This window comes from Rattus norvegicus, chromosome 7 (assembly GCF_036323735.1).
Source record: "Rattus norvegicus strain BN/NHsdMcwi chromosome 7, GRCr8, whole genome shotgun sequence".
NCBI lineage: Eukaryota > Metazoa > Chordata > Mammalia > Rodentia > Muridae > Rattus > Rattus norvegicus.
The window spans coordinates 52,640,753-52,667,491 of NC_086025.1; the positions used below are offsets into that span (position 1 = coordinate 52,640,753).

A 26,739-nucleotide genomic window follows, 5' to 3' on the forward strand; every position below is an offset into this window, starting at 1 on the left:
TGTTAGCCGGGAGTCCCACAAGAACACCAATCTATTCAACTATAACACATACACAGAGGACCTAGTGCAGACCCATACAGTCTCCCTGATTGTCAGGTCAGTCCCTGATTAGTTGATCTAGGGCCCACTTTCTTGTGGTGTCCTTGGCCCCTACAATCCCTCCTCTCCCTCTCCTGAAGGATTCCCGTGCTCCACCTAGTGGTAAAACATACTTATAGACAGACATAGGCTCAGTCAAACGATTGCTAAAGTCAAGCTAATGTGCCAATAGTTCCATGTGTGTAGTAGGAGTGCCATAAAAATCTACTCTTAGCAAGTCACCATTATGTAGCACAGGGTGGGTGCCCAGTCATCACCACCTGGCCGTAAGTTAGCTGTCTAGACTTATGCATTGTGCATCACTGCATCTTTGTACCCTTTGACAGACATCTGCCATGCCCTCCACCTGCCCACCACTGTCCGTTATCTGGTTCTGTATAGTCCATGGTTGTAGATTCCATGCACAATGGGGCCATCTGCTCTTTGTCTTTCTGGCTTTGGCTTATCTCTCTTAGCATACAGTGTAGGCCAGGGCTTACCCCTGGTGCGAGCATTGAACAAGCCCCTGTTCTGAAATTTTCAACTTATTAGAGGAGAGTACCTCAAGATGGTTGGAAACAGCAACTAAGTTTACAGAATAAATCCATCCTGGGACTTCTGGTACCGACACGGAAGTCGCATTGTTCTCAGGCCTCCCTGGAGCCGTAAACCTAGCAGCATTATATTTATGCCAAGAAATTTCCACCTTAGATCGTTCCCCTGAGTATCAAAACCATAAATGCATTTTTCTTCTTTTCTTAAAGCATGTCAATCACAGCAGTATATCCTATATTGAGGCATGAGTTGGTATACTGAGAAACATTTTTTATTTTAATAGTTTTGTACTTTATCCCATGCAAATTAAAATGGTATAAAATGTCGACATTGAGAACTTTCAACTTTGTATATATTGTTGGCTTAGAAGTTTCTGTTTTGTAGAAGAGAGTTTTTTTTTAAATGAGTCAATTAAAAGAAACCGAAGCCCACGCACTTGAACTTGTCTTGTTTCTGCCATGTGCCAGTGAGTGATTCAAAATGAATTCTACACTGACTCACGTGAGGATAGCAACCTGGGAGACAGATATAGCAAAAGGACTGTGCAATAATACACTTATGACTAAGGCCGAGAAACAAGAGAGCAAAACGTGAGCCCTGGGTATGAGAAATGGATCCCGTTATAAACATCCAGATTCATGCATCTCTGTGGGACGCAGAGATGTGAGCAGCGGGTATCTGGGAGATCCAGGTCTAGCTAAACCACGCAGAACTCGCTATTCAACTCCGTGCCAATGAAGAGATGCGGCTCGGGGCTTTCTATCTCTCCCCCTCAGTAACAAACGCAGGGTGGTGGACAATGTTCACACTCAAGCTCCTTCTCCATGGTCAGGGCTAGCGGTGGCTCTCGGTGGCCCAGCTGTCAGGCTATCACACATCCTGTTCTACACGTTAGACAGAATGAAAGCAGAGGGCAGAGTCATGATAACTGTCACAACCAGAAATCGCAGGCTGAACTTCATACTAGTCCAAGTTCGGCTCCTGGCCTGTGTCTATGTAACCTAGTGTTTAGTTAGCAGTGGGATATTAGTGAGCTGGAAGAACTGTTGATCAGACACCTTCCTCTCAGTCAGTAGGCTATCAGCCAAGAGCTGGAACAATGGGAGTCTAATTTCTTATCAAAAGAATGGGATTTGAGTCCTCTCTCTGTCTCTGGGAGATGTTAGAACGCAAACACACCAGAGGGTCATTAATAGGTCATTGTCTAACCTGGCTCTAGGAGGCCTCAACCTCGTCACATCTCTGCCCAGCAGAACAACGACACACACCATTGTCCCCTCCTGTAAGAGTCTATCCAAACAGGCCTGTCAATCACAGGACAGGACAAAGTCCCACAGGAAAAACTGTTTGTTCTAAAGAATATGGAAATAATATAAAACCTACCTTAAACATAGATTGAAACATCGGTCCCTTTGGTCATTATCCATTCTCACCCCTTGAGGCTATGCTTTGCTTTACTATGTGATAAATTCTGTTTGCTACACTATTCTCTGTGTGTCTCATTATATGAATTCCTTTGGTGGGTAATACATTCACCAGAGCAAAGAGAGGCGTCTAAACTGAGATCCCGTTGATAGCAGGAGAATAGTATTTTTGTTGTTGTTGTTGTTGCTTTTACTTTTTCATGTACGCAGTAAAATGACTATGTAAGTGCCCACATGATTCCCATAAAAACCTTAAACCACAAGACTCAAAATATTTACTAACCTAGCCCTACCCTTAACAGCCACTGAGAGTTTCTAAGCCAATCTGTGAGGGAAAAGGTAACATTTTAGGTAATGTTTCAGAAAGGAATGTTTGTGTGGAAGCAACCCTTGGGAGAATAAAGGGGAAAAGCCTAGGAATTGAGGTGGCCAATGGTGGAAACCTTCATGTGGGCAGAAGAGGTAGAATAAAAAGGGCGGATGGACAGGTAGGGTGTCACAAAGCTCCACTTGGCAACCTGGGAGAGTCCACAAAGATGGCAAGCTACATCCACATAATGGCCCTCTAAAGATGCCCGCCCACAGCCTAATCACCCTGAGTCTGCAAATGTTGTCTAACTTGTAAAAACCGAGTTGAGAGATGTGATCTAATAATGGCTCTTGAGATGAGGATGCTCTCCTGGATTATCCAACCAGGGTTAAAACCATAAAGGTCTTCATAAGAAGGAAGCAGGAGAAGGAGCTAGACAAGGCATGGTAGAGGTGGAAGTAAGAGGCTAGCATGGTAAAGAGGAAGCTGTGGGCCAAGCAGTGCAGGTGAACACCAACAGCTGAAAAGGGCAAAGGAACCGAAGCCCCCCAAAAAGGAAACAGCCCCTTCAACACCTTGATCCTAGACATCTGATCTCCAGTGTTAGCTATAAGTAATAGTTTGTGTTGAGAAGACACTCCAAGCTGATATTCTTCTCGGGTGTCCTTTGGGGCAGGCTTGCTATACGGCAGCAAGCCCCAAAGAAAGGCCTCGGCAGGCCCAGAGCTTCATAAACAGCCAAATCCACTTCCCCAACCAAGTGTCTGGTCTGCTGCCCCCCAGGATTTCGGGTTTATCCTTGGGTGAGTGCCCCTTGTCTTAAGTCACTACTTTTCCCTTTTGGAAAGGGGGCTATTGGTATGCCCTGTGTCCTTGAAAATCGGATGGGGATGGGGAACAAGGAACGGCACCCCGAGAGGTCTTACCTTTCAGAAACATGGAGACGTCTTCCAGCTGCGGGACGTTGTCTTCCCTGTAGCCGCAGTACTTGGTCAGCAGGGGGAAGTTTTTCAGGTACTCTCGGCAAGCATGAGTGGGGTAGAGTTTGGAGAGCTCCCGAAACACAACACCCCAAGTTTTAGTCTCTTCTTCTGTGTATTCCACCCTGGGAATGGGCTGGCCACTAGGCAGGCAAGAAGAGAAAACAGTGAATCTAGGCTACTAGGTTAAACAGTTTGACATTAATGAAAGAGAAGTTACACACACACACACACACACACACACACACACACACACCACATAAACACACAAAAGGATTCCATTAAGTATTGAAATAAGTACCGCTCTGCAAGTCTCTGTGTACATTTATGTCCTTGTAAGAGTTTTTAATGAGGTTACACCTTCACGTACCCTCTTAGAAACGTGACAAGACATATGGTCTTTGTATTTATATATGTGTCTGTCCTTGGGAGGGGGTATGTGGATGTGTATACATGTATGAAGTGGCGTGTCCACAAACACGCCGAAGCCAGAAGAGGACCTTTAGTATCCAACACTAGCATGCTCCACCTCATTCCCTTGACGCAGGATCTCCCACCGGATCCGGAACTCGCTTTGTCAGTGAGGCTGGCAGATTGCCATCCCCAGCATCCTCCTCTCTCCCCCATCCACACCAAGAACCGGAGTGACAAGCATGTAGTCACATCCAGCTTTTCACAGAGGTCCTCGAGTTTGCCCAGAGAGTGCTCTTACCCACTGAGCCGTCTCCCCGCTTCCAAGATTTATGTTCTTAGGCTAAGATGGGTAACGAGTGAGAGTGCTCTGTTGGAATGGGGTGCTTTAAGTACAAAAGTCTTAGGAGAGACTTTTCAACAACACCAGTAAGTGAACGTCCTCGGTTGAAAATAAAACTGCTTCCTGAGCTTTCTTTGTTCCTTGCCCAGACTCACCCCAATTTCCAAGTGTAATTTTGTGATTATTTGTTCAGCGCCCAAAATGTCTGGCAAATACTAAACGTCTGAGCTGAATTTAAAAGAGTTTTCTCAAACTACAGAAATAAGAAACATTTATTGCAGGTCATACTGAGAGGCAGACATGTGACACCCTCTTACTTAGAGGAGTGTTAACAAAGTTCCCCTGAAGAGGGCCAGATAGTAAGTATCATTAAGCTTTCGGGTCATGGGGTCTCTGTTACAATTCTGCTACAGTAGCTCAAGTGTAGCCAACGTCTCTATGGATAAAGTGGGTCTGGAAGCTCCTCTTTATGAACCCAGAAGTGGCAAGGTGCTGGTGACCCTGTTTGATTATTGACATCTTGGATCAGAGCAGTCATGGAACACTTCCTGGAAGAGGCACATCTTCAGCTGACATAGGACCTGGAGTGCCCTCATAGTAACAAGGAGTGCTGATTTAACACTGGATAGCAGCCATGAGCAAAGAACACGACCCCCAATGTCACCTGAGGCCGGTCAGAGAAGGGGGCCATCGCTGTGTGCTTTTGCAAGCTTGAGTAAGGGACTTGAATCTGAATTTAGCATCTCTCTGGGATACCTAGTCTGAATCCCAGTGTGTGGAACACTGAGGAAGAAGAAGGAAAAAGTCAAGAATGGTCTGGGTACATAGGAACTTTCAGGATAGTGTGAGTTACATAATTCCCTGTCAAAACAAGCAAACAACATAGGAATTTTGAGTTAGGTTTGAGAAATCCTATTATGGTGTACTTAAACATCACGTATTATGACCCCTAAACAGAAATTTTGTCCCTGCTGTTAGTAAGGAGAGGGAGGGAGAGAGAGAGAGAGAGAGAGAGAGAGAGAGAGAGAGAGAGAGAACCTAGCAGTTCAAATGCAATCTACTACTGTAGGTGTTTATCACAGGCACCCACCCTCAGACAAGATAGCCCCTGCCACTCAGGTCATCACAGCAGCAGGACACCACCAAGGAGCTGAGATCATTCTGGAGAACCCCTGAGGTCATAATGAAGAAGAATTGGACACTGAGAACCATTCCCAAACAGATCTCCCCACGGCCTCCCAACGCCAGCCCTCTACATATTTCTAGTTTCCTGTCAAAATACATTGATTTTTAACACTCATGTCCAAATGCAGTTCTTACTACCCCCCAAATTGTTTATTTTTTAATCAAAATATATGAGGAATGGGGGAATAACATATACCAAAGGAAGAACTAGAAATTAGCATTTGCTTTAAGTATCAAGAGTAGGACTTCTGCAGGCCAAATTAGAAGAAGATTGGCCTTGTTTAAATTCGGCTGTTGACAACAAAGGAAAAACTACAAACTGGCAAATATTTGCTGGGGAGATCAAGACGGCTAAGTCCTCATACCCGTGGTGAATTTAGAACAAAATCCTGATATGCAAAAAATAAAAATAGAAAAGATGCAAGGAAGAAATATATAAATGGGCTGCCTCTGGATCCAGAAATTCAGCTAAATCGATAAGTCAGGCAGGCCAATAAATGGAATCAGAGCTGTGCATGATCAGAAGGTGGGAAGGCAACGAGGCCGAAACAATAAATGAAATATTGAAAAGCCATTTGAAAAGAATCGTTAGGTCAAACTTTTCCCTTCAGTATCAATCTGCAGACGCGCGACGCTTCAAAGGCAAGCTGAATGTAGCCAACAGGGCACAGAAGAAGAATAAGTACGAATTAGCCCAGGAAGAGAGAATTGTACAGGTCTCTTGCTTGATGAATTTCCCGCAGCGCAATCTTGGGAGTATGGATGGCTGCGGATATTCTCATCCGTTCCTGCATGCCTGCCCCACTGGGGGTGCTCATTCACTTGCTGTCTGAAATGGTGGCTACTTAAAGAACTGCTGGTACCCTGAGCCCAGGTGAGGCACCTTGAGCCTTGACGAGTGATTTCTCACACCACCTGGACCCCTACTCTGGATAATTCTTTAAACAACCTAAAACTTCACCAAAAAAAAAAAGAGGCTAGTTTAATCCATTTCATATCTACTGGGAAATATTCAAAACACAGCAAACATAAGACGCTTCCATTTTCTGTCTAGTCCCAAGAAGTACATACTATGTACTTCGGACAGCATGCCAGCCGGACACTCTTTTAAGGTTGAGCACTTGCACACGAGTAAACCCATCTGATTCTCATGACTCCATAAGTAGATACTGTCCTTATCTGCACAATTCATATATAAGGAAAGGGAGACTCTAAGAGATTGTCCAAAATCTAAAGTCTAAGTCCTCCTAAAGGGCAGTCAGTGTTCTTAGATTCTGAGCCATCTCTCCAGCCCTGTGTTTCTTTTAACCCCTTGAAATGTGACATTTGGGAAAATAAAATTAGCCATGGGGAAAATCCAGACGTGTTGTGTTTCTTCGAATTTGCTGTGGGTTAGCAGAGAGTCGTGGATAGGGGGTTTGCTTCATTTAATAACTCCACCCTAGAAGCACACTGGAAGGGTGTCCTGACCTTCAAAGGTGTGGGATATAAATATATATATATATATATATATATTCTGATATATTTATCACTGGGTACATGTTTATCCATGTGTCTTATGTATATGAGTGCACTGTCTTGCACACCAGAAGAGGGCATCAGATCCCATTACAGATGTGGATGAGCTGCTACGTGGTTGCTGAGAATCGAACTTGGGACCTCTGGAAGAGCAGCCAAGTGCATGCTATGATGAGGGCATAACAGACTCTTGTCTCAGCATCCTAAAACTCTGCTTTGGACTGGAAATGAAATGACTTAAACAGTCTACATTCTAGGGAGAACACCTGGCATTTGAAGTCAGGCATGCCTTCCAGGTCCTCACCACCAGCCAACTCCCCCATACCACAGACCTCCCCTGCCAGCCTTATAAGGAGTCAGAGATGGAGGTTGGGGGGGGTCAACGTTTGCTGGAAAGAGCAGGGTTTTTTCTCTTCCTTCTGTCAGGAGTTTAGGCCACTGCCTATTACTTTTTCTAAGGACTGTAAACTCCTGTCGACTTTCACTAGCTTTCCCAGATGAAGCTTGCCAGACAAGTAATCCCAAGACCCCATGGTACTGCCTCCAGAGGACAGCTATCCCCAGGTCATCATTTGGGAACCCGGGAATATGGTATACCATGCTAGAAAGGAATGTGTCCTCTAAAACATAAGTTTAGCATGAATGTATAACCTAACATCCACCAAAATGTAGACATTTCCAGTCTGTTGTTCATAGGGGGATGCTAAGAAAATCTGCCCTGTTCAGTTCTCTTCAATTGTCTGCAGACAGAAGTCTCTACTGGGTGCCTTCACCCATGGTTGAAGAGGCATCACAGGGTCCCAAGCAATGGTATGTCTGATTCAGAGGAAAGAGTGGGGATGTGAATGAAGACAAGGCTAAGAGGGCAGCAAGCATGTTTCTGCATGCAAAGAGATGGAGAGAGAGACATCACCCTCAGAAAACAACTTAGAGCATGGTGTAGATGCCAGCACTCCAGCGGAGAGCACCTTGTCAGAGAGAAGCTGTCTGAACCAGAGTATGGTCTAAGGCTCACCCTGGACCTTCCAACAATCACATGAAAAGCAAAACAAAAATGTGTTAGCTGCCCCCCAACCCCCAGCTCCTACCTGACAGATACTATTGACAGAGGAACTTGAGTCAAAAGAAAAAGAGAGATTTCAGAACCCCAACTCAGAGATACCTCTAAACTAATAAAACCACACACATATTTAATCCAAATAACTGTGGGGGAGAGAGGATGCTCTTTGAATCAAGTTTGAGATTCATCTTTTCTAAATGAACAGGACCAAGTCTTAAATACCCAAGTGAGACTTTCCTAATAATTGAAAATGACAGGATATTAGATGTTGCTAAGGAACTTGCTTCCCTGCAGGAAAGTGAGACTCAACACGATACAGCTGAAAGCAATGAGTAGGAAAATAAAAGTATTTTGTGTTGCTGTAAATCCCAACAATACAATACTCCTCAGCAAGCTAATTATACATAAATATTTAATTGGATATGTAGGGAGTCTCCTCCATTTTTATAAAATTAGCTGGGATTGTGGAATTCTCAACAACTAACAGATTATCATTCATGGCGTCCTAGTTCTCCGCAGAAAAGCAGACATGACTTTTGATAGCTCTTAATGGTGGTAAATTCTACACTCTTGCCCCGGAATGACAAGCTAAGCTTCTTAAACAAGGGGACAAGACAAGAAAGGAGCCGATGGCCAGCATGGAGACTTAGGTTTGTCAGTAGGAAAAGGATAAAAACTCTTGATAGTTTACTCAGGTGACAAACTTTCTCTGGATATACTGAGATCTGTAAGAGGGGATCTTTCTTGTTGTGTGTTTAACCCCACAAGTGGGCTGAAGAGATGGGGCAGTCAGTGAAGCGGTTGCCAGGCAAGTGTGAGGACCTGAGTCTAAAGCTCTAGCACCCAGGTAAAAAGCCAGGCACAGTAGAGAGTTATCTAAAACCCCAGTGCTGAGGGAAGGGAAGAGAGGGGCAGGCATAGCCCTGATGCTCATTGGCCAGCTAGAAAATGAGAAGTTCAGAGGAAGAATGTGTCTCAACAACTGAAGTACAAAGTAATGAAGACATTTGACACCAATCTCTGCCCTCCACATGCTTGCATTCGTATGTGCACACAGCCACGCATGGAAAAACACCCCCCACACACACAAGCATACACACAACACACATGCGACATACTTATGCAAGCACACACATGCATTCACACATACACACAATACACATGCAACATACCTATGCAAGCACACACATGCATTCACACATACACACAAGCACATACATACACAAACACACATGTCTGTGCACACACAAAACACCCACACAACACACAGATGCAGATATTCACACAAGTGCACACACACAAAAAAAACACACCCACAGAAACACACAGGTACACATACAAAATGTACACAGAAATGCACACATGTGTACACACACACACACACACACACACACACTGATATATATAGAGAAAGACATGTAGAAAAAAGGAGCAGGTGTCTAGGGGTGAGCATTTGCCTGGCATGCACAAAGCCCCAGATTCAGTCTTAATCATAGAAGAGATGGAGGGCAGGGTGAAGGGAAGAATAAAGGAAGAGAAAAGAAAGAAATCCCATTCTTCCTGGAAACTAGGGAATATGTCTGGAATCCTACCTGTTTCCACAGGGGAAAAAAAAGATTGAAAGAGACACAGACAAACCAGGTGTGAGCAGGTAGAGACCACACACTCTGCACAAGCCCTGAGCTTCTTAGAGCAAAGTTGATTACCTAATAACGTTTTGACACAGACATCTAGGGACTCACACACCACAGAGACTTGAACTGCATGGAATCTTTTTTACAGTCAACCCAATAAGTAACAGGGTCTTCACTTAACTGTTGTCTGATCTTCTTCTCCAGTGCTACAGAAAGCAATGTCTTTTTTCTTATGCTTTCTTTTTTTAATTGGAGAACTACAAAACATGTGTGTGTGTGTGTGTGTGTGTGTGTGTGTGTGTGTGTGTGTGTGTGTGCAGTAGTACTTCTGGGCCACCTCCTAGAGTCCTTGCTGCTAGAATTCCCAGTCCAAGATGTCATTTCTCTGCCTGTGTTACCTTATAGGCACTCCAGTGTGGGGAACCCATTCAGTTATTCAATGGCGGGAGACAAGGCAGACCCCAATCGATGGTGTTGACATGGAAAAGACAAGACTGGATGGCACTCGATACAAACCGCCATCTTTGTAAACAGTTGAGTTTTCTCAGAAGCAAGGGCCAAACAGAGCCGAAGGGAAATGGGGAATTGGTTCAGATGGGTGACTCTGATTTTAACAAAACAAGCAAACATGAAAGAACTCATCTTTCTATTTCATCTCATTACACATCCCTGGGGGCATGAGGTGCCTCTCTTATTCAGGAGCTGCTCATCTGCCTGGAATAGACTCTGCCTCTTTTCCTCATCTTTTCTCTCTTTCCAAATCGGAGCGTGTCTCTCTTGATTGACACTCCTACCTGGGGTTGCAGGGAGAAAACGGGAAGAGAAGAAATGGAAAATACAGCTCATTAGCAATTAGTCGGCCTCTAAGGGATTGGAGGGGTCTCTGGAGAACATTTACAGGAACTTCAAGGCTGGTGGGCTCTGTCTTCGTTCCCCTTGACTCTTAAGGGGCTTTTGCTGTGCTGGTCTGTAAGCACAGCCTGATCACTGATCGTCTCTAGGGGGCCATCTCTAATGTAGCTCTTTCCTCTCTCTCCAAGAAGTCATGTGACAACAGACAACACCAAGGCTATCTCATTATAAGAGTCTGCTTTTGATCAAGTATATTTTTTAATTTGCCATTCCTAACGTTCACTTCTAATTGGTGGTAAGCATTTATTCCACTTCTGGAACCAAGGTGATCCCAGTAATCAGAAATTTCAGTAGCTCCCTAAGCATGCTTCCTGATAGCCAGAGATCAATCCTTACACTTCATGAAATCAAATCACCTGCAGGTGACTTAGAAGGGGATGGATATTTGATAGTAAAAATAGTTTATATGTAGGAAACTAAGGGGTAAAAAATATTGGCAGCAGAAAGAAACACCCTGTGTAAATTGAATGCTATCCGTTAAGGTTTAGCCAAATAGAAGATATTATTTCTCAGACTGATTTCTAAGGATATATAAGAAATGCCTGGGGCTCTTTTATTGGGTAAAGTTATGCTTGGAGAATTCATGAGGCTGGAGAGATGGCTCAGCAGTTAAGAGAGCTGAATGCTCTTGCAGAGAACCCAGGTTCGATTCACAGCACCCACACTGTGGCTTACAGAGATCCATGGTCCCACTTTAACATCTAACCCTCTTCTGACCTCTGTGGACACTGCATGCATATAAATACATGTGACTGTGATGTTCAAACGCATAAAATAAAATAAATAAATGTAAGAGAAAGCCAGAGAACAGAATAAGTGAAATAAACCAAACATAGAAGAACCCCATATTCCTTGTCATTCAGAAAGTAGAGAGGCCTGGACAATGGTATAATGGACTTTATCAGAACACACAATTTATATGTTTGGGAAAATCACACTGACCCCAAATTTTAAAATAATCATATATATATATATACATATATACATATATATTCGAATCCATCTGTCATTAAGATATATGCTTCTTCGATGTAAAAATTGTTATTTTAATTTAATTTGGTGAATTTTTTATAGTTTTATACCTGAATACAGTATTCACATTATTTCTGCCCCTTCCTCTCCCTCCAACTCCAACAATATATGTTTATAAATATAAACATGACATGATGACGCCATCTAGTGTGCCTTGTATATATGAGTATGTACATGCGTGTGCATGTGTGCACGTGTGTGCATGTGTGCAGGCATGTGTGTTCATGTGTTTAAGGTTGTCTGATTGGGACTTGTGGTCTGTTCATTTGTATTTCTGACACCCAGAGTGGAAGCTGCCGTGTGCTACTGTGTGATAAACAATATTTGCTGTATGAGTACATCCAGGAGTCAGCTTAAAGCAAGCTGTAATTTTAAGTATCGGGAAAAAATTACAGTTGTGCTTCAGGAGGCCAGGCAGATAAGATTCTGTCTTGCGTCATTTTTGCCTTGTGTATTTTAAGCTCCGGAAACTGCAACTGAAGGTCTTGGGATCCCCATAAGCTCCCCCGTCATGTGTTTGCACCCTCGCTTTTCATGCAATCGTTTCTTTCTCCTGGTTTTCTCCATATAGCTTCCCACCCCCTGCCTAGACACTGTCACCCAGACACCTGGAGTCGTAATTTTCACCAGGAAAGAAATCAACGTATGGAAACCCTCAAAGACATAAAAGTCTAAACATGACTAAATTCAGAGATGCTTCTTTGGCTAGGAAATCTGGTGAATGAACATACCAAAATATTTTTAAGGACACAGGCACAACAACTTGGGGATGCCTTCCATTGAAGGCAAATTCTTGCAGCAACTTACACTCCAGCTGAGTTATGCCAGGATTCTGACAGGTTCAAGCGGTCTGGCATAAGTGGGTGGAGGGTACAAAACTGCTAAGCCACACCAGAGAATACACGTGGGCGCAGCCGTCTTCAACTGCCCCCTTAGGCCAGTCAGCTAAGGAGCATTCGTGATCACCTATTTTATTTGCTTTTGCAAATGGGTTTCGTGCACATGAATTTTCGTAAATGAGTCTACGGGCCCTGAGGAACTTTTACGTGGTAGCAAACAAAATTGTTGGTTTTGTTTTGCTCACGTTGTTAATATTGGTGCTTCCTTTACAAGAGACATAATGGAAACAAACCACTTCACCTAAGGGGACTGGGGAGAAGGAAGATTTCACTCCTGGAAATGGGGTTTTATTTGTCCTGTGCCCCATAGGACAGTACTTCTTGGCATTTCCTAACCTTGTAGAAGGTCCTCTTCACATTACAGGGAGAGATCTTCATCTACAAACTCTAGCCCGGCATTAAATATCAACAGCTACGGGTTTGGCGCCTGTCATACGCTCGTGCACAACCAGCGTACGGATGTTTATGCTCAAAGATCCCAACCCAGAAAAGGCCTAAATTCTCAAGTCACCAATAGCAGGCAACTACCTCGGGACACCAAAATGAAAATACCCAGAGTTAGATTCTCTCAGGGCTCTAAATTCAATCTAGTTTGTCTTATAACCAGGCTAGCAAAAATTAAATGTTGCTGACTTGTGTCCTTTATGGTAGTAGACGAAGGAGAATGGTTAATTTGACATTTCAAGGCCTTAATCAAGTTTAGAATAGCAATTGTCCATCATTTGACTGAAACAGCAAAAATAAACATGGCAGCTCGTTATGTAGAACTTTGCTCATTTTACAGGAAACTATTAATATCCCCATTATATGGTTGAGAGGACTGAGGCTAGTCAGTTCTTTAGTGGCAAAGCAAGGACTCAGAACTGGCAACGCCAGCTCTATAGATCCCATTCTCTCTCTCCCCCCCTCCCCCTCCCCCTCTCCTTTTCCCCTCTCCCATGGTCTCATGTAGTCCAGGCCAGTGGCCTTCTGCAGCTGAGGATAAATTTCCATTTCTGATCTCTCTCCTTCCTATCACAACATGCAGTTTATATGGTGCTGGGGCTCTGTAAATGCTAAGTCAGCAACCTAACAACAGAGCTACACCACCAGCCCCAAGACTCACTCTTTTCTCAGATTTTTCATTTTATGTATGTGTGTGTTCCTAAGTATATGTATATGTGCATGTATACAGGTATGTGCAAGGACAGAAGAGGGTATAAGATCCCCTGCAACTGGAGTTGCAGGCCGTTGTAAGCTGCCCAGTGTTGGTGCCAGGTACAACCTGAAGACCTCTTTTAATCAACAAACAAAAAAATCCCCATCTCGAGGTGAATATCCAGTATGCTCCCAGAATTGTGGTTTGGTTTTCTGTTTCCACGATTGCAAAACTGAAGACCAGACACGATACTGTTTGAAAAGCACAGGAACCATTGCCTAGTACCTAACAGATACTCAGGGTAGCTGACTCCCGCTCCCTCCAGGTATATAAAATGAATGAAATTTCATTACTTCCCTGCAGGGTTGGGAATAGGTCTGGAGATAACAAAATAGCCCCATTCCATATAAATCCTTTCAACTCTCGGACGAGACCAGTGGAAGTAATCTGAATCCTTCGTGTTCACAGAAATCATTTTAAAGTAAAAATATCCCTGCCTCTTTCTCTGTGAAACACATTAGAATTTGCTGCAGCCTCTGTCCCTGTCAGCCAGTGATACAGGGCCACACTGAGTTAATGATTTCCACAGCTGGGAGAGCCACGCTATAATCAGACAACATCCCACTGTGGCATTCACACACACCTAAAACCCCACCAAGCCCCTCCCAAAAAAGTGGAAAAGCAAAACCTTTCTCCAATTCGATCTCCTCTTTGTCTTTCCTTGCAATCCTCAGGCCCCCTTCCTTTTAGTCATTTAGCTGAACGTCAGGTAATGGGAAGTACTTGGCATGAAAATGATTCTTCCATAATGCCTAGCGTCATTTAAACACTTGCAGGAGCTGTGCGTTTGAAACAGGCTGAGCCGTCCATAAAGGACAAACCTTTCACTCTGGGCCTTGGAGAGTTTCGAGGCTCCTCTCAGCCTACTCGAGTGGAAGTCGCTATGCAGTTTTGGGTTTTTTTGTTTTTTTTTTTTTTTTAAAGAAAAAAAAAAGAGAGAGGAGTGGCCTGGTGGGCAGAGATATTTAGATTCTTTGAAGGAAGGCATTCTGGAGCCTCTAATGTGACCCTCTCTCAGAAACCAGCCTTGTCATCAGGGAAATGACCCCAGAACTACAAATATTTGGGTTAGTTCCACTTTTCAATTTACCGCTCCATTTCAGAGAAATTAAAGCATCAACAACTGGTGTTTATGCAGGAGGCAAAAGGACCCAAACAGACACATTTATCTCAGTTTCATTCAAAACCTGGGAAAGCAAATCAATGAAGGATAATAGGAAAAGATAAAATTAGCCCAGGCAGGGAAGAAACACATATTTGCTTCTAGGGTGATTTTTGGCAAAAAGAAAAAAAAAAGAGGTAAAAATCAAAACTTTCTCTCACATCGAAGGATAGCTCATGATTCATCAAGGTGGCCATCTGCCATTAAAACTTGAGGAGAACACCATCACTTAAAGATTAAACACTTGCGACCCCCAAATCAAGTCGGTTGAGAGAGCTCAGCCCTCCCCTTCCTTTCTTCCCCTTCCTTGTTTCCAATTAAGATTCGCCTATCTAAAAGTAGGTACCGTGGCACCGTGACTCCGGTTGGTAATGTATTCCTTTAAGCTGCGTTCGGAAACCGAGCAGGGTCCATTAATCACACACACACCTCTTCTTGAATGAAATGAGAAATGCTAGGGTCAACTGAAATTTCTGGAAAGGGTGAAGAGGTAGAGCTACCCGGCGTATTTTTCCCACGAGTTTCGATAATTGCAGATGCCTCTTAGGAAAGACTCGGCTTCAGTAATTCTCCAGTTCAAACACAAAGTTAAACCGCCAGAGCTACCTGGAAGGAGAAACTCCCAGTATGCACTGCCCCCAGTCCCCGAGGTAACTCTGCTCCAGGCCTAGAGACTAACCTTTCTTTGCCTCTGATCGGCTTTCCTTTAGAAACTATTGACTGCCCCCTGCTGAATTGTGTAGTGAATGAGAAGATTCCAAAGACCTAAGAAGGGAAAGGAAAAGCTAGCTTGGAAATACAGCCTGTGTGTGTCCTAGAACACATCCCTCTGTGTTTACGAATCTGTTCAAACGCTCACCCCTGCCTGCTGCTACCCGGCTTCTTCTAGGCATCCCTTAGTATTTGGTGGTACAGGTAAGGATGAGGGAGTAGTGAAAGTTCCCCTGTCCTCTGCTGTGGTTAGGAGGTTAGAATCCACACACTCCCTGGTAAAATTAAGAGAAACTTTCCCTCCCTCTCCCCGGGGGAGCTGCGTGTCCGGTGCACAGGCTCACCCAAATCCAATGCGCCTGCTGGGCTGGCGACTGCATTTTTCAAACAGGCTGGTCTGCATTGGGCGTTGTTTCGTTTTAGGGTCTCTATTTCACAGAGTGCTTAGGTGCATAGCAACTCACAAAGGGTGCCACTTGATAAATCAAGAAAATCATGAAATAAACAGGAGAGCAACTAGTGAAGAAAAGAAAGAAAAAAAAAAAGAGTGACAAATCCCTGGTAGTTGTTTCTGAAGCCTCAGCCCAGCTGGGTTTATTTCTATCCACTCCCTATTGGGTTGGGAGGGTTGGACATTGGGAGGGAGGAGAAAAGCTTCACAATGAGGAAAATCACTTCACAGGATCGGCTGGTGGAGTAGACCAGATAGATGTCCCCTAACTGACAGACCATGTGGCCTTGAAGTCACCCAGGGCTGATTGGAATCCAGACTGCATAAAGCTTCAAGTGAATTAAATTCTGACAAGAACTGTGTGATTCAACTACGCTGAGACTTCTGTAAAGAGGTGAATTGCTTTTTTAAATGCCAGATCACTCTTTCTGTTGATGCGATTTTCAACTCGTACCTAGGTCAAGTGGAAGTTGCCACAGGTACTTCAAAACAAAATGAAAGGGGGGTGTGTTGTGGTAGGTGTGGCCTGCTAGGGGGTAAAGATAGACATTTAAATTCTAGAAAACACTCCCCAAGAGGGCTGACCTGTAGCAGCTGGTGTTCTCTCGCTAATTGTGTTACCCTAAAAACCTGTTTGCAGTGACCTGCACGTATGCTAAAGAAAGTCTGCCCCCAGCTGGCTCTAGTTAATAATAAAGAATTGCCGTACAGCCAATGACTGGGGCAGAGGGAGATGGGCGGGACCTTTAGATTAGGAACTGGGGGGAGGGGGGAGGAGAGAAAATCGCCATGATGGGGGAGAGGGGGTGAGGAGACAGATCAGGTTTAGAGCTGCAGAAGGAAAATCATCCAAAATGTAGGTGAGAAGGAATGCGGCCCCCGAAAGGACTGCCCAGAATCTTCTTAGACAGCTAGCTTGGGCTAGGGAGCGGCCCAGAAGAAGCTGGGGCAACAGCGAGTATTGCAAGCACTAAGTTCTACTATTCAACTTAGGGCTCTGTTCTGAGGAATTAAAACACCAGTGACTGGACTAGAGTGAGTCGGTTAGGAGCCTCGCAGTTAGTAAGTTGCTTGATGTCTCTAAACCTGAGTCCCCTCATCTTCAAGAGAGTGTAATAAAGATACCTACCTCAAAGGCCACTTACGGGTTAAATGACAGACTATAAATGGACTTGCCTAACGCAAACGCCCAGCCCTTGCTGGGAACTGAGCAAGCGGAAGTTGAGGATTCCTGAGCCTTAAGAAGTCAGCCACAATGAGCATCTTCCTGTCATTACCCAGAGAGTAATGAACGCAGTGTTGCCAGTCCCAAGCCAAACCCCAACCTTAGCCTACCTTTGACTCACAGCCCCTAGAGTTACGAGGGTCAGTACTTCATACTGAAGAAGCAAATTGTATGTGTCCACGAAACTACAAATGGCTTCCACATACAAATGGGTTTTGTCTGTTTAAAGATTTTTTAAAAAGCAAGCTCTAACTTTTAGGGAAGCTACAGACTGAAACCCTTAATTCAACCACTTCCAAAAGGTCATTTACTCATTTTAGATCAGCCTTAACACTTGGTTACAGGGAATTAAGAAACCATTACTAATTTAACACGAGACAATAATAATAAATAGTAATAATATCTATCACTGATCCAATATCCCTTGAACTCTGTTTACAATTGATATTTCCCTCAACTACACAAGATAGAGTCGTCACCCAGTATTTTAAAGATTTATTCATTTTATGTATATGAGTGCTCTATCTGCATTGGCACCTTCGTGTCGAAACAGGACATCCATCAGACCCCATTACAGATGGTTGTGAACCACCATGTGGTTGCTGGGACTTGAACTCAGGACCTCTGGAAGAACAGCCAGGACTCTTTTAACCACTGAGCCATCTCTCCAGCCCCCAATTTTTAAGATAAGGGCTCCGACACTGAGAAAGGGATGCTCATGGCTACAGTCCAGGTAAGTGTTGGGTGAGGATTCAACCCGGGTTCCAAAGAACTCCAAAGTCTACACGTTCTGACTCTCACTCCTAGTGGCATTGCCCTACCTCTGCTGTCTCCAGGATTCTTTCTGCCCATAGAGCCTTCTCATCATACATTGGCACTCGCCATAACAGAGCCACCGCAGAAGAAATGATTATAGATAAATGTGGTTCTAACCCCCAAAATGGTTCCCCAAAGGATCTGACCCTTAGCCCTTCCATTTTCAAGGCGAATCTGTGAATCCAAAAGAATCTTGCCAGTAAGATACGTCACCCCCAAGATTAGATTACAAAAGGCATCATGGAACTGGGTTCGTGATGGTTCCGCCGGTGCAGGTTCACCCTCCTAAATTCTGTCCCCAGAAAGCATGTTGGCATGTTGCCCATGATCCCAGGGAGTTGACAGCAGGTTCAGAATTTCAAGGCCAGGTTAGGACATTTGTTATCAAGCCTGGCAGACTGAAGTTGATCCCTAAGGTCAACGTAGTAGAAGGAGAGAACTGATTTCTATGAGTTGTCCTCTGACCTCCTTACACACACTATTAGCACGCCTACGCCATACATAATAACCACACATGTATAGCACAGGCACACACAAAATAAATAGATTTAATTTAATTTTTAATTTAAAAAAAGTCACCTTTAGCTACATAGTGAACTAGTTCAAGGCTAACCTGGGCTTCATGAGACCCTGCCAGTCTAAATAAAATCAATAATAATAATAATAATAATAATAATAATAATAATAATAATAATAATTTAAACGACATTGCACATTCTGACTTGCTTTCTTACTTGGAGCACTTGATTTGAGGGCTGTCACCTGCAATATCATGAAGACGTCCAGGCAGCCCATTGGACAGATCACATTTCAAGAAACTGAGGCCTCCAGCCCCACTGGGCCTTCAGATGACTGCGGCTCTAACTGTGAGAACCCCTGATCTAGAACCACTCAGCTAAGCTACCCCCTACTTCTTAGCACTCACACACTGTGTGGAACAACAAATATCTGTGGCTTTGAGCTGCTCAATTTGGGGGTGGGGGAGGTCTGTCGTGCAGAAATAGATAAATAAAACAGATTCAAAATCAGACAGAAGTCAAGACAGAGAAAGCCTTAGTCAAGGCCAATAGTGAAAGGAAGCAAGCAACAGGAAATAAAAGGATTTGGAACACGTGGCCAACAAAAGGCAGATAATTGTTGGAGTGAGAAACTAGTCCTTGGGTGGATTTCCTAAGTACCATTTTGCAGGAAGGAAATTAAGGCAGAAAAGTCCTACCCAATGTGTCCTGACCAGTCAAGAGGTGAACAGTAAAGCTAGGACTCCCACTCGGATTGAAAAAGAAATGGCGAGCAGAGCGGGTGCCTACATAGTGGCACAGGTCTGCGTAAATCCTGAGACCTTGGCTGGGTTCTCAGACTGTAACTACAAGGTACATTGTACACCCATGCTGACCACCACCACCACCACCACCCCAATTGTTTCATTTAATCATCAAAGTACTCCCAGAAAAGAAGCAATAGACATTTTCTTTTACCTCCATTTTACAGGGGAGACTACTTAAGCTAAGAAATGCAAGAAATTAGGCAGTGGTGGTCCACACCTTTAGTCCCAGGCATGCAGAAGGCAGAGGCAGGGAGAGTTCTGTGAGTTAGAGGTCAGCCTGGTTTACAGAGAGAGTTCCAGGACAGTCAGGACCATGTCACAGAAAAAGAAAGAAAAAGAAAGGAAGGAGGGAAGGAAGGAATGAAAGAAAGAAGAGGAAAGAAAAGAAAAAAGAAGAGAAGAGAAATGGAAAGAAGAGGAGAGAAGAAGAGAGTAGAAGGAAGGTGAAGGGAAGGGGAAGGGAAAGAGAGGGGGGAGGGGAGGAGAGAGGGGGAGAGACAGGAGAGGAGAGGAGAGGAGAGGAGAGGAGAGGGGAGGAGGGGAGAGGAGAGGAGAGGGGAGGAGGGGAGAGGAGAGGAGAGGAGGGGAGGAGAAATCTCCTGGGTCCCTGAATTTACTACCAAGAGACTTACTGGGGGTATAGAAAGGGGTTCCAACCCTAAATTTGTCTGGAATTTTGACATGGCAAACCCCTCCTGCTAACCTTACTTGGGGACATCAGCCATTCACCAATTTACTTCTCAGATTCCTGGGGTGTATGTGGAGTGGGGTGGGGGTGCTAAAACCAGAACAGCCTGAGCCTCCAAGTCTCCTTCACTTCAACCAGGAGGAATCACATTTGCTTCAAGGCAGCTGACTGCAAACAACAGTGGTGTAATTAAAGCCAGAGCTTGAGGCCTTCTTCCAAGAGAATCAAATTGAAATAACTACCACCACCCCACCAAAAATATGATTTAATTAAATATCATGCACATTGTTGAAGAGTAATCATTAAACCAGCCTCCGGGGAAGGGGGGACGTATTTGCGGGTTAATTTAAAAAAAAAATACAAAACTGTATTCCTGATTTCCCCCTCAATCTCGCTCCCCAACAATTCAGTGTAGAAATGTAGCTAGGTTAAAACATGAACGTGCTACTGACAGAAAAGCTGGACATTCAGACTCCCTGGAAGCTGCATCAACAAAACCACCATTTCATTTTTGCCTTCTGCCACATGCCATCTGCCCTCCCCGACACACCTTCTTGGAAGTACAAGTCTATGTGCCTGTCATTGAGGGGTGCCCCTCCCCCAGTTACCAGAGAGTTCTTTTATTTGAGTTAGAGAGGACAGGATGTGATCTGCATGTCAGGGGTTAGTGGGGTGTCCTCCCCAGGCTGGATGGGTGCTCATTCTCAGGTCTGCCATAAGGAATAATACTTGCACTAAGGACGTTTCCTATGCTATTACTGGGGAGGCAATTAAGACTTGCAGACACCGAGCGGAGGGGGCCTCCTGTCTGCAGGTGGCTGCAGGCCTCTAGGTAATCAATCAAGTTTCTCATCTGCACTGTCAATCAGAGCTGTGCCTGAGTGGCATCTATTGGTGGTTCTCAGCATGCAGGCGCTTTGCCTCTCCCTCACCTCTTCGGAGTTCACGGTAATATGGACTTTGAGCCTGCTGTTTTTCATCATAGAGTGGAATTTTTTCATTTTTCTCTGCCCGTGTTGATTCTTCCCCCCTGTTTTATCCTTTCAAGACTATCATAAAAAAAAAAAAAAAAATACAGCATTCAACACCAATCCCCTAGAGGGCTTCGTGGCTGTGGTTTCAATACATAGTATTTTGTACCTCATTTCTCTCCCTCCTTACCTCAAGACCCATAGGCTACGGCGTGCGATCCCTTCAACAACCTTAAAACAACTGCACTCCATCTCTTTCAATGTCTCTGACCATGTACCTACCAGTGCTCGCCAGGGACCAGGAAGCCCTCTACCTAATCTCTGACAGCAAATTGTCCTCACGGTGACAGACAGCACCTGTTTAAACTTTTTATTGAATATTGATAAGTGGTGTGTGTGTGTGTGTGTGAGAGAGAGAGAGAGAGAGAGAGAGAGAGAGAGAGAGGAAGAGAGAGAGAGAGAGCGCGCGCATAAGACAATGCTCTGAATCGTGTTCCTGTACTATCCCTTTATGCCTTTGGTCAGCTTGGAACGACACCCCCCCCCACAGTACCTTCCTCATCTCCACCACCCCCCAATGGTCCTAATTGTGGCATCAAACTCTAGGCAGGCACCTCACATGCTGACCTATCAGGACTACCCGAATTCCAAATCGTCCAACCCTCAGACCTCCGACCTCAGACCTCTCAGTTTGGACTTGCCGAATCTGGCCAAAGAGCACGGAAACGAACTCGATTTAAGTAAGCTGATGCACTAGCCCATCGCAGCGCTGTTCACTCACACAGTCATGGCACCCAAGCCCACCTAGCTCAGTGAGAAACTGCGGCTTCATTTTCTGTAAACAAAAAAGGAACTTCGCCTGCTGCGTGGCAAACAGGAAAAAACAGCCAAGGCCCATTTGGAACTTGTTAGCATGTGTGCCTCTCCTCCACCCGACTGTAGCAGCTGTGGGAGCCCCAAAGCATGAGCTTGTAAGCACACACACCCACACATATGCGCACACGCACACACATACACATACATGTACACATATAGACTCATACATGTGCACACACATACACACGCATACACACGCATGCACATGCATACACACATATACACCAACACGTATTCACACACACATGAACACATATGCGCACACACACATACACATACATGTACACATATAGACTCATACATATGCACACACACATACACACGCACGCACATGCATACACACATATACACCAACACATATTCACACACACATGAACACATATGCGCACACACACATACACATACATGTACACATATAGACTCATACATATGCACACACATACACACACATACACACGCATGCACGTGCATACACACATATACACCAACACATATTCACACACACATGAACACACATGCACACACGCACACACATGCACACATGCACATACACATATGAGAGGGCTATCCTTTATCCATCCTCAAGTTCAAACAGTAGTAAGGTGGCATCTGTTGCTCACTCCTTGGCACAAGTCCTGGGGTCCCGTTCTCCTGGTTCAACAACTCCTAAGTGACTCCTTCACACTCTCCATTCACAAGAAGCACCCAAGACAACTGCCAATTTGCTATCGGTATCTTGACAGCTTCTTTTACACATTAAAAAGGGGTGGGGGAGTATAATCTCTTTTTATGAAATCTCTCCACAAAAAAAGAACGGTTGTCAGCACAAAAATAATCAGTTTACCCAACAGCCTCTTAATGAGCAAGCAAAGCGTAGCGGGAAGACAGTAATAACAACTGACACTCTGAGCCCTGATCAGGATCCAGGCACAGCGCCAAGCACAGCACATACATCCTCATTTTACATCCCTGCTACGCCCTGTCAGATGGGGCCTGCTGATATAACACTCCGCAGATGAAGGGACTTGTGGGTGTAACAGTGCCAGCTCTCCAACCCAGACGGTCCGATTCCAGTTTCCAAGAACTTTGTTATTCTGCTTGCAGAGCCTGACTCTGCACACTCTCTTAGGAGCAGGTCGCTATGTTTCTGGATTACAACCTTTCTGGGGTAAGCACTCTTAGATTGGCTCTATACCTCGACAACCAATGCCCAGATGTAATGTGACCTCCCCGATATGGGAGACAAGAGAATCCCTCAGACAGCAGAGTCTTAGAGTTGTCTCACAGCTTCCTGCCTAGTCCTGTCTCCTGAGCCCTCCCTCAGTTTTAAGAGTTGGGTCCTGGGGCTGGAGATTTAGCTCAGTGGTAGAGCGCTTACCTAGGAAGTGCAAGGCCCTGGGTTCAGTCCCCAGCTCCGAAAAAAAAGAACCAAAAAAAAAAAAAAAAAAAAAAAAAAAAAAGAGTTGGGTCCTTTGGGCCTGAGCTCAGCACACCAGCCTCAAACTAGGTCTGGAGATGACCCAGCTTTAGTCAGTTCTTCTCCATTCAGCACAAAACCTTCACCGTAAGTCCTACTTCAGACACGGCTGACAGTCACCCCTATAGCTATTAGAGGTGACAGAAGCAAAATCTTGTTAAGGCTTAGACCACCTCACCCCAACCCTCGCACTCTCTTTCCCCATATAAACACACTTCCTTCAAGCCAGTCCTTTGTTCCCAGTGTTCCTTGGGACATATCACTACCACATCAGCTTGTCTTTGCCCAGTGTCTGGGTTCTTCAAGGAAGAGAGAAGTAACATTTAAGCTGCCCGTTTGGTCGTTATGCCCACAAAAACGCTGTGTTTAAATCATATCTGTGTGTGTGTGATATTACACATAGTATCTACTATGAAATATGTCTTGTTTTTGTTTTAGATTTATTTATTTGATTTTCCTCTATATACCTGGTTATTTCCTCTATATGCATGCCGTGCCTGTGGAAGCTGGAATGGTTTTTAGTCATTTGTTTTCTCTAAGGGAAAAGACAACTTGACCTTGAACTTTTATCATATCCTGGATAGACCAGGCCCTAAAGGACTACCTTCCCACATCCTCTCAAAGGATCTGTGACCTTAGTCCATAAAGATAGTCTGTAAGTCAGAGAGAACCTCTCTAGGAACCCATATCCACTCATGCCCTCTACAGTATGCTCTGTGGGAACAGTGAATTCAGTCCATCGGAGTCCTCTCTTGCCTATCTGACTGGGATGCTCCGGGACATAGAATTAGACAGTGATGTCAGACATGAGCCTGGGTTTGGGCTATAGCCAGTCATGTGTTGATGTCAAAAGTCACAGCATGGGGGAAGCAACACTCCTTGGAACAGAGTAGACACTGTAGAAATCATGTGCCGTGTAGTTCTTGGTTTCGTAAATACGGTTTTTATAACGATGATGGGAAACAGATGAAGGTTGCCTTGGCCTAGGGGGAGACGTGATTCGGAGTAAGAATGGAAGCTAAGAATGAACAAAGTATTGGTCCAAAAAGAGAAAGGAGAGAGGTGTGGGGAGACAGAGACAGAGAGAGAAGAGAGAAGAGAAAGTAGAGAGCAGAAAAGAAATAGGAAGAGAGATGAAAAGAAGGCAGGCAACACAAATCCCATCTATAGTATGCGTGTGTCCTAAGTTCTCATTAGTGGTAATTTTGCCTCAGAAGTCAGTTAACTTAACTCCTCTCAACTAGAGTAAAAGAAAAGTCTTTCCCCTACAAGGCATGGCTTTCCATTTTGTTCCAAAGACATAGTTCCTATTGCTGATCATATACCAGTGAAAACAGACAGAACAGGTCCGAACACTTGCTCCATTTGTTTCTAGGCAAAGCAAATAGAAAATGTGTACATCAGAGGCCAGTCACACACCCAGCCTGACACCACCACTGGTTGTCGCTCACAATGCACAGTCCTCATGACATCTTCCTCCAAACCCTGCTATGTGACAATTAAACTCCTCCACTCACCAGACGGGAATTTGCTGGGCATTTTTTTCCCCATGTAAAGCAAACACATTTCTTTTCTACACTAGCTGCTTGCAGGATTCCTTTGCCAGTCCTTGCCTAATTCTCTCCTTTTCTTGGGAAAAGTGGACAGTGAAATGGATTATTGAAAAGTCCCACTCAAACCAGAGCACGGTTTACAAGCCTTGCAGAGTAAACAGAAGCGGCCTTAATGGAGCTGCTAATACAATGGCATCGATGGCACACTTGGGATGTAGCCCGCAGCTGATTATTTCACAATTATACCCAGATGTCAAACATCAGTGTTGGCATTTAAAGACGGGGTGTTGGAGGGTGTTTAAAACGCCTCCTGTCTGTCTTCTGCAAGAGTTACAGTGAAGGGGAGACAGCTCTGTTTAACACAGCATGTGTTTTTCCTAACTAGCCATTGGCAAGAAAGACTTACGCAGGTACTTACTATTTATAACCCATGGCCACATCCACAAAATACTTCCTCCTCTGTCGATAGACGTTGTCCTTGAATCCCTTAAACAGAAAAGAGATTAAGTCATTTAACGAAGTGCCGAAAAGTGAGCTGCAGAAGGCCTAAAAGAAAATCACTGCAGCGTTTATTGAGTGCCCAATTCAAATGTAAATCTTATCCTCGGATGACCGGCTTGATGACACAGGCAAACTCGGAATTGCGCTTACAGTAAAACCTTTTTCAATCTGGATCTACTGATTCGGGACGTGTGGGAATTTGGGCCGGAGTTTACCTTTCCACTAGGCAAGCAGCACAGCTCAGTTAAGCAAATTAATATTTCACACGGTATCTTTCAGTTTTCAAGAGTTATTTACAAGGAATTGATCTTAATAACAAGTTAATCTTAGCCTATTCATTTAAAAAAACGGGTCGGTTTAGCATGTTCAACTGAGTTTTAATTGCCATGTGTAAATAACTAATAAACGTAACATTTATTGAAGACTCAGTCACTCCAAGCAATTATCAAATCCCCAAATTAGCGGGGACTGAAGAGGTTTTGCTGTATTTTACGATCGCACAATGCAACCCTAGGGAGAGCCCCATGCACAAAGGCAGGATCGCTCCATTCATTCCACTGAGGAACTCTCTCTCTAGTTTATCTCAGCCGACTGCAAGCTTTTTTTATCTAGAATATAAAATGGTAATTTAAAAAGCATTTTAATCTAACCTCATCCACTTGGGAAATTTAACACTGAGTATGCCACTTATTGGTCACGTGGACTTTTGAAAGGACTTCCTGGTCTACTAAGCCATCTCTCCTCATGGCAATGGGCTTCTTACTTTCCTTTTCTTTTCATCTAAACATAACCAATTCTTGCTGGACTTGTTTCTTCAAGCTGTCAAAAGTCCAGGGGGGAACGGTGTCTACTTCTGATGTGTATACCTTATGCCTGTACCACCAAGAATGACCAGGAAGCTGAGGCTACAAACCGTGAAAGACAAGCAGGCCTGTAGGCCTGAGGACCATAAAAATCAGTGGTGATTAAGAGGCACCCACGGGGTCCTAGGCTACCGAAGCAGCAATATAAACATTTCTACAAGGTGGGAACCCAAACTCAGTAGAAAACAGCCCAGTTCTCTTGTCTAGCTGAAAGAGAATGAGGCTCAAGACCAGGCATCTTCCTTCACAGCGCTGTGTGCTGGGCATAACGGAAGAATTACCTGTCGTCTTGGAATAACAAAAGTGTTAGTAAGAGAGGAAAGAGAGGAAAGTCTCCTCGGGTCACTCTTGAGACTAAAAGGGAGGTGTCCCCACACAGTAACCAGCATTCTTTTTCCCCTTGAGCTTCCAATTCAGATCGGTTAAACTATGGCTCCTAAAATGCTAAAGTATCTAGAGACAGAGCTTGTGACCATAGCTGCCGCGTTTGCGTTTGCAAGCGGGTCTTTGGCCTAAATAAAAAGGTCTCCTGGGTCAGCAGGCTCATGTTGGAAAGAGGGTTGTTCTTCACTCACTAGTAGA

The 26,739-nt window shown here is 44.4% G+C and overlaps 1 protein-coding gene across 2 annotated transcripts in view; it reads right to left on the reverse strand.

Moving 5' to 3' along the window:
• The window catches only part of Tph2 (tryptophan hydroxylase 2), a 104,397-nt gene that overhangs the window by 68,844 nt on the left and 8,814 nt on the right, over positions 1 to 26,739 (reverse strand). For both annotated transcript variants that reach the window (XM_063263689.1, NM_173839.3), the window contains exons 5-6: positions 25,212 to 25,279; positions 3,294 to 3,490 (exon numbers count right to left, since the gene is read on the reverse strand). In XM_063263689.1, the coding sequence (XP_063119759.1) occupies positions 3,294 to 3,490; positions 25,212 to 25,279 (265 nt within the window). The remainder of the gene's footprint in view (positions 1 to 3,293; positions 3,491 to 25,211; positions 25,280 to 26,739) is intronic.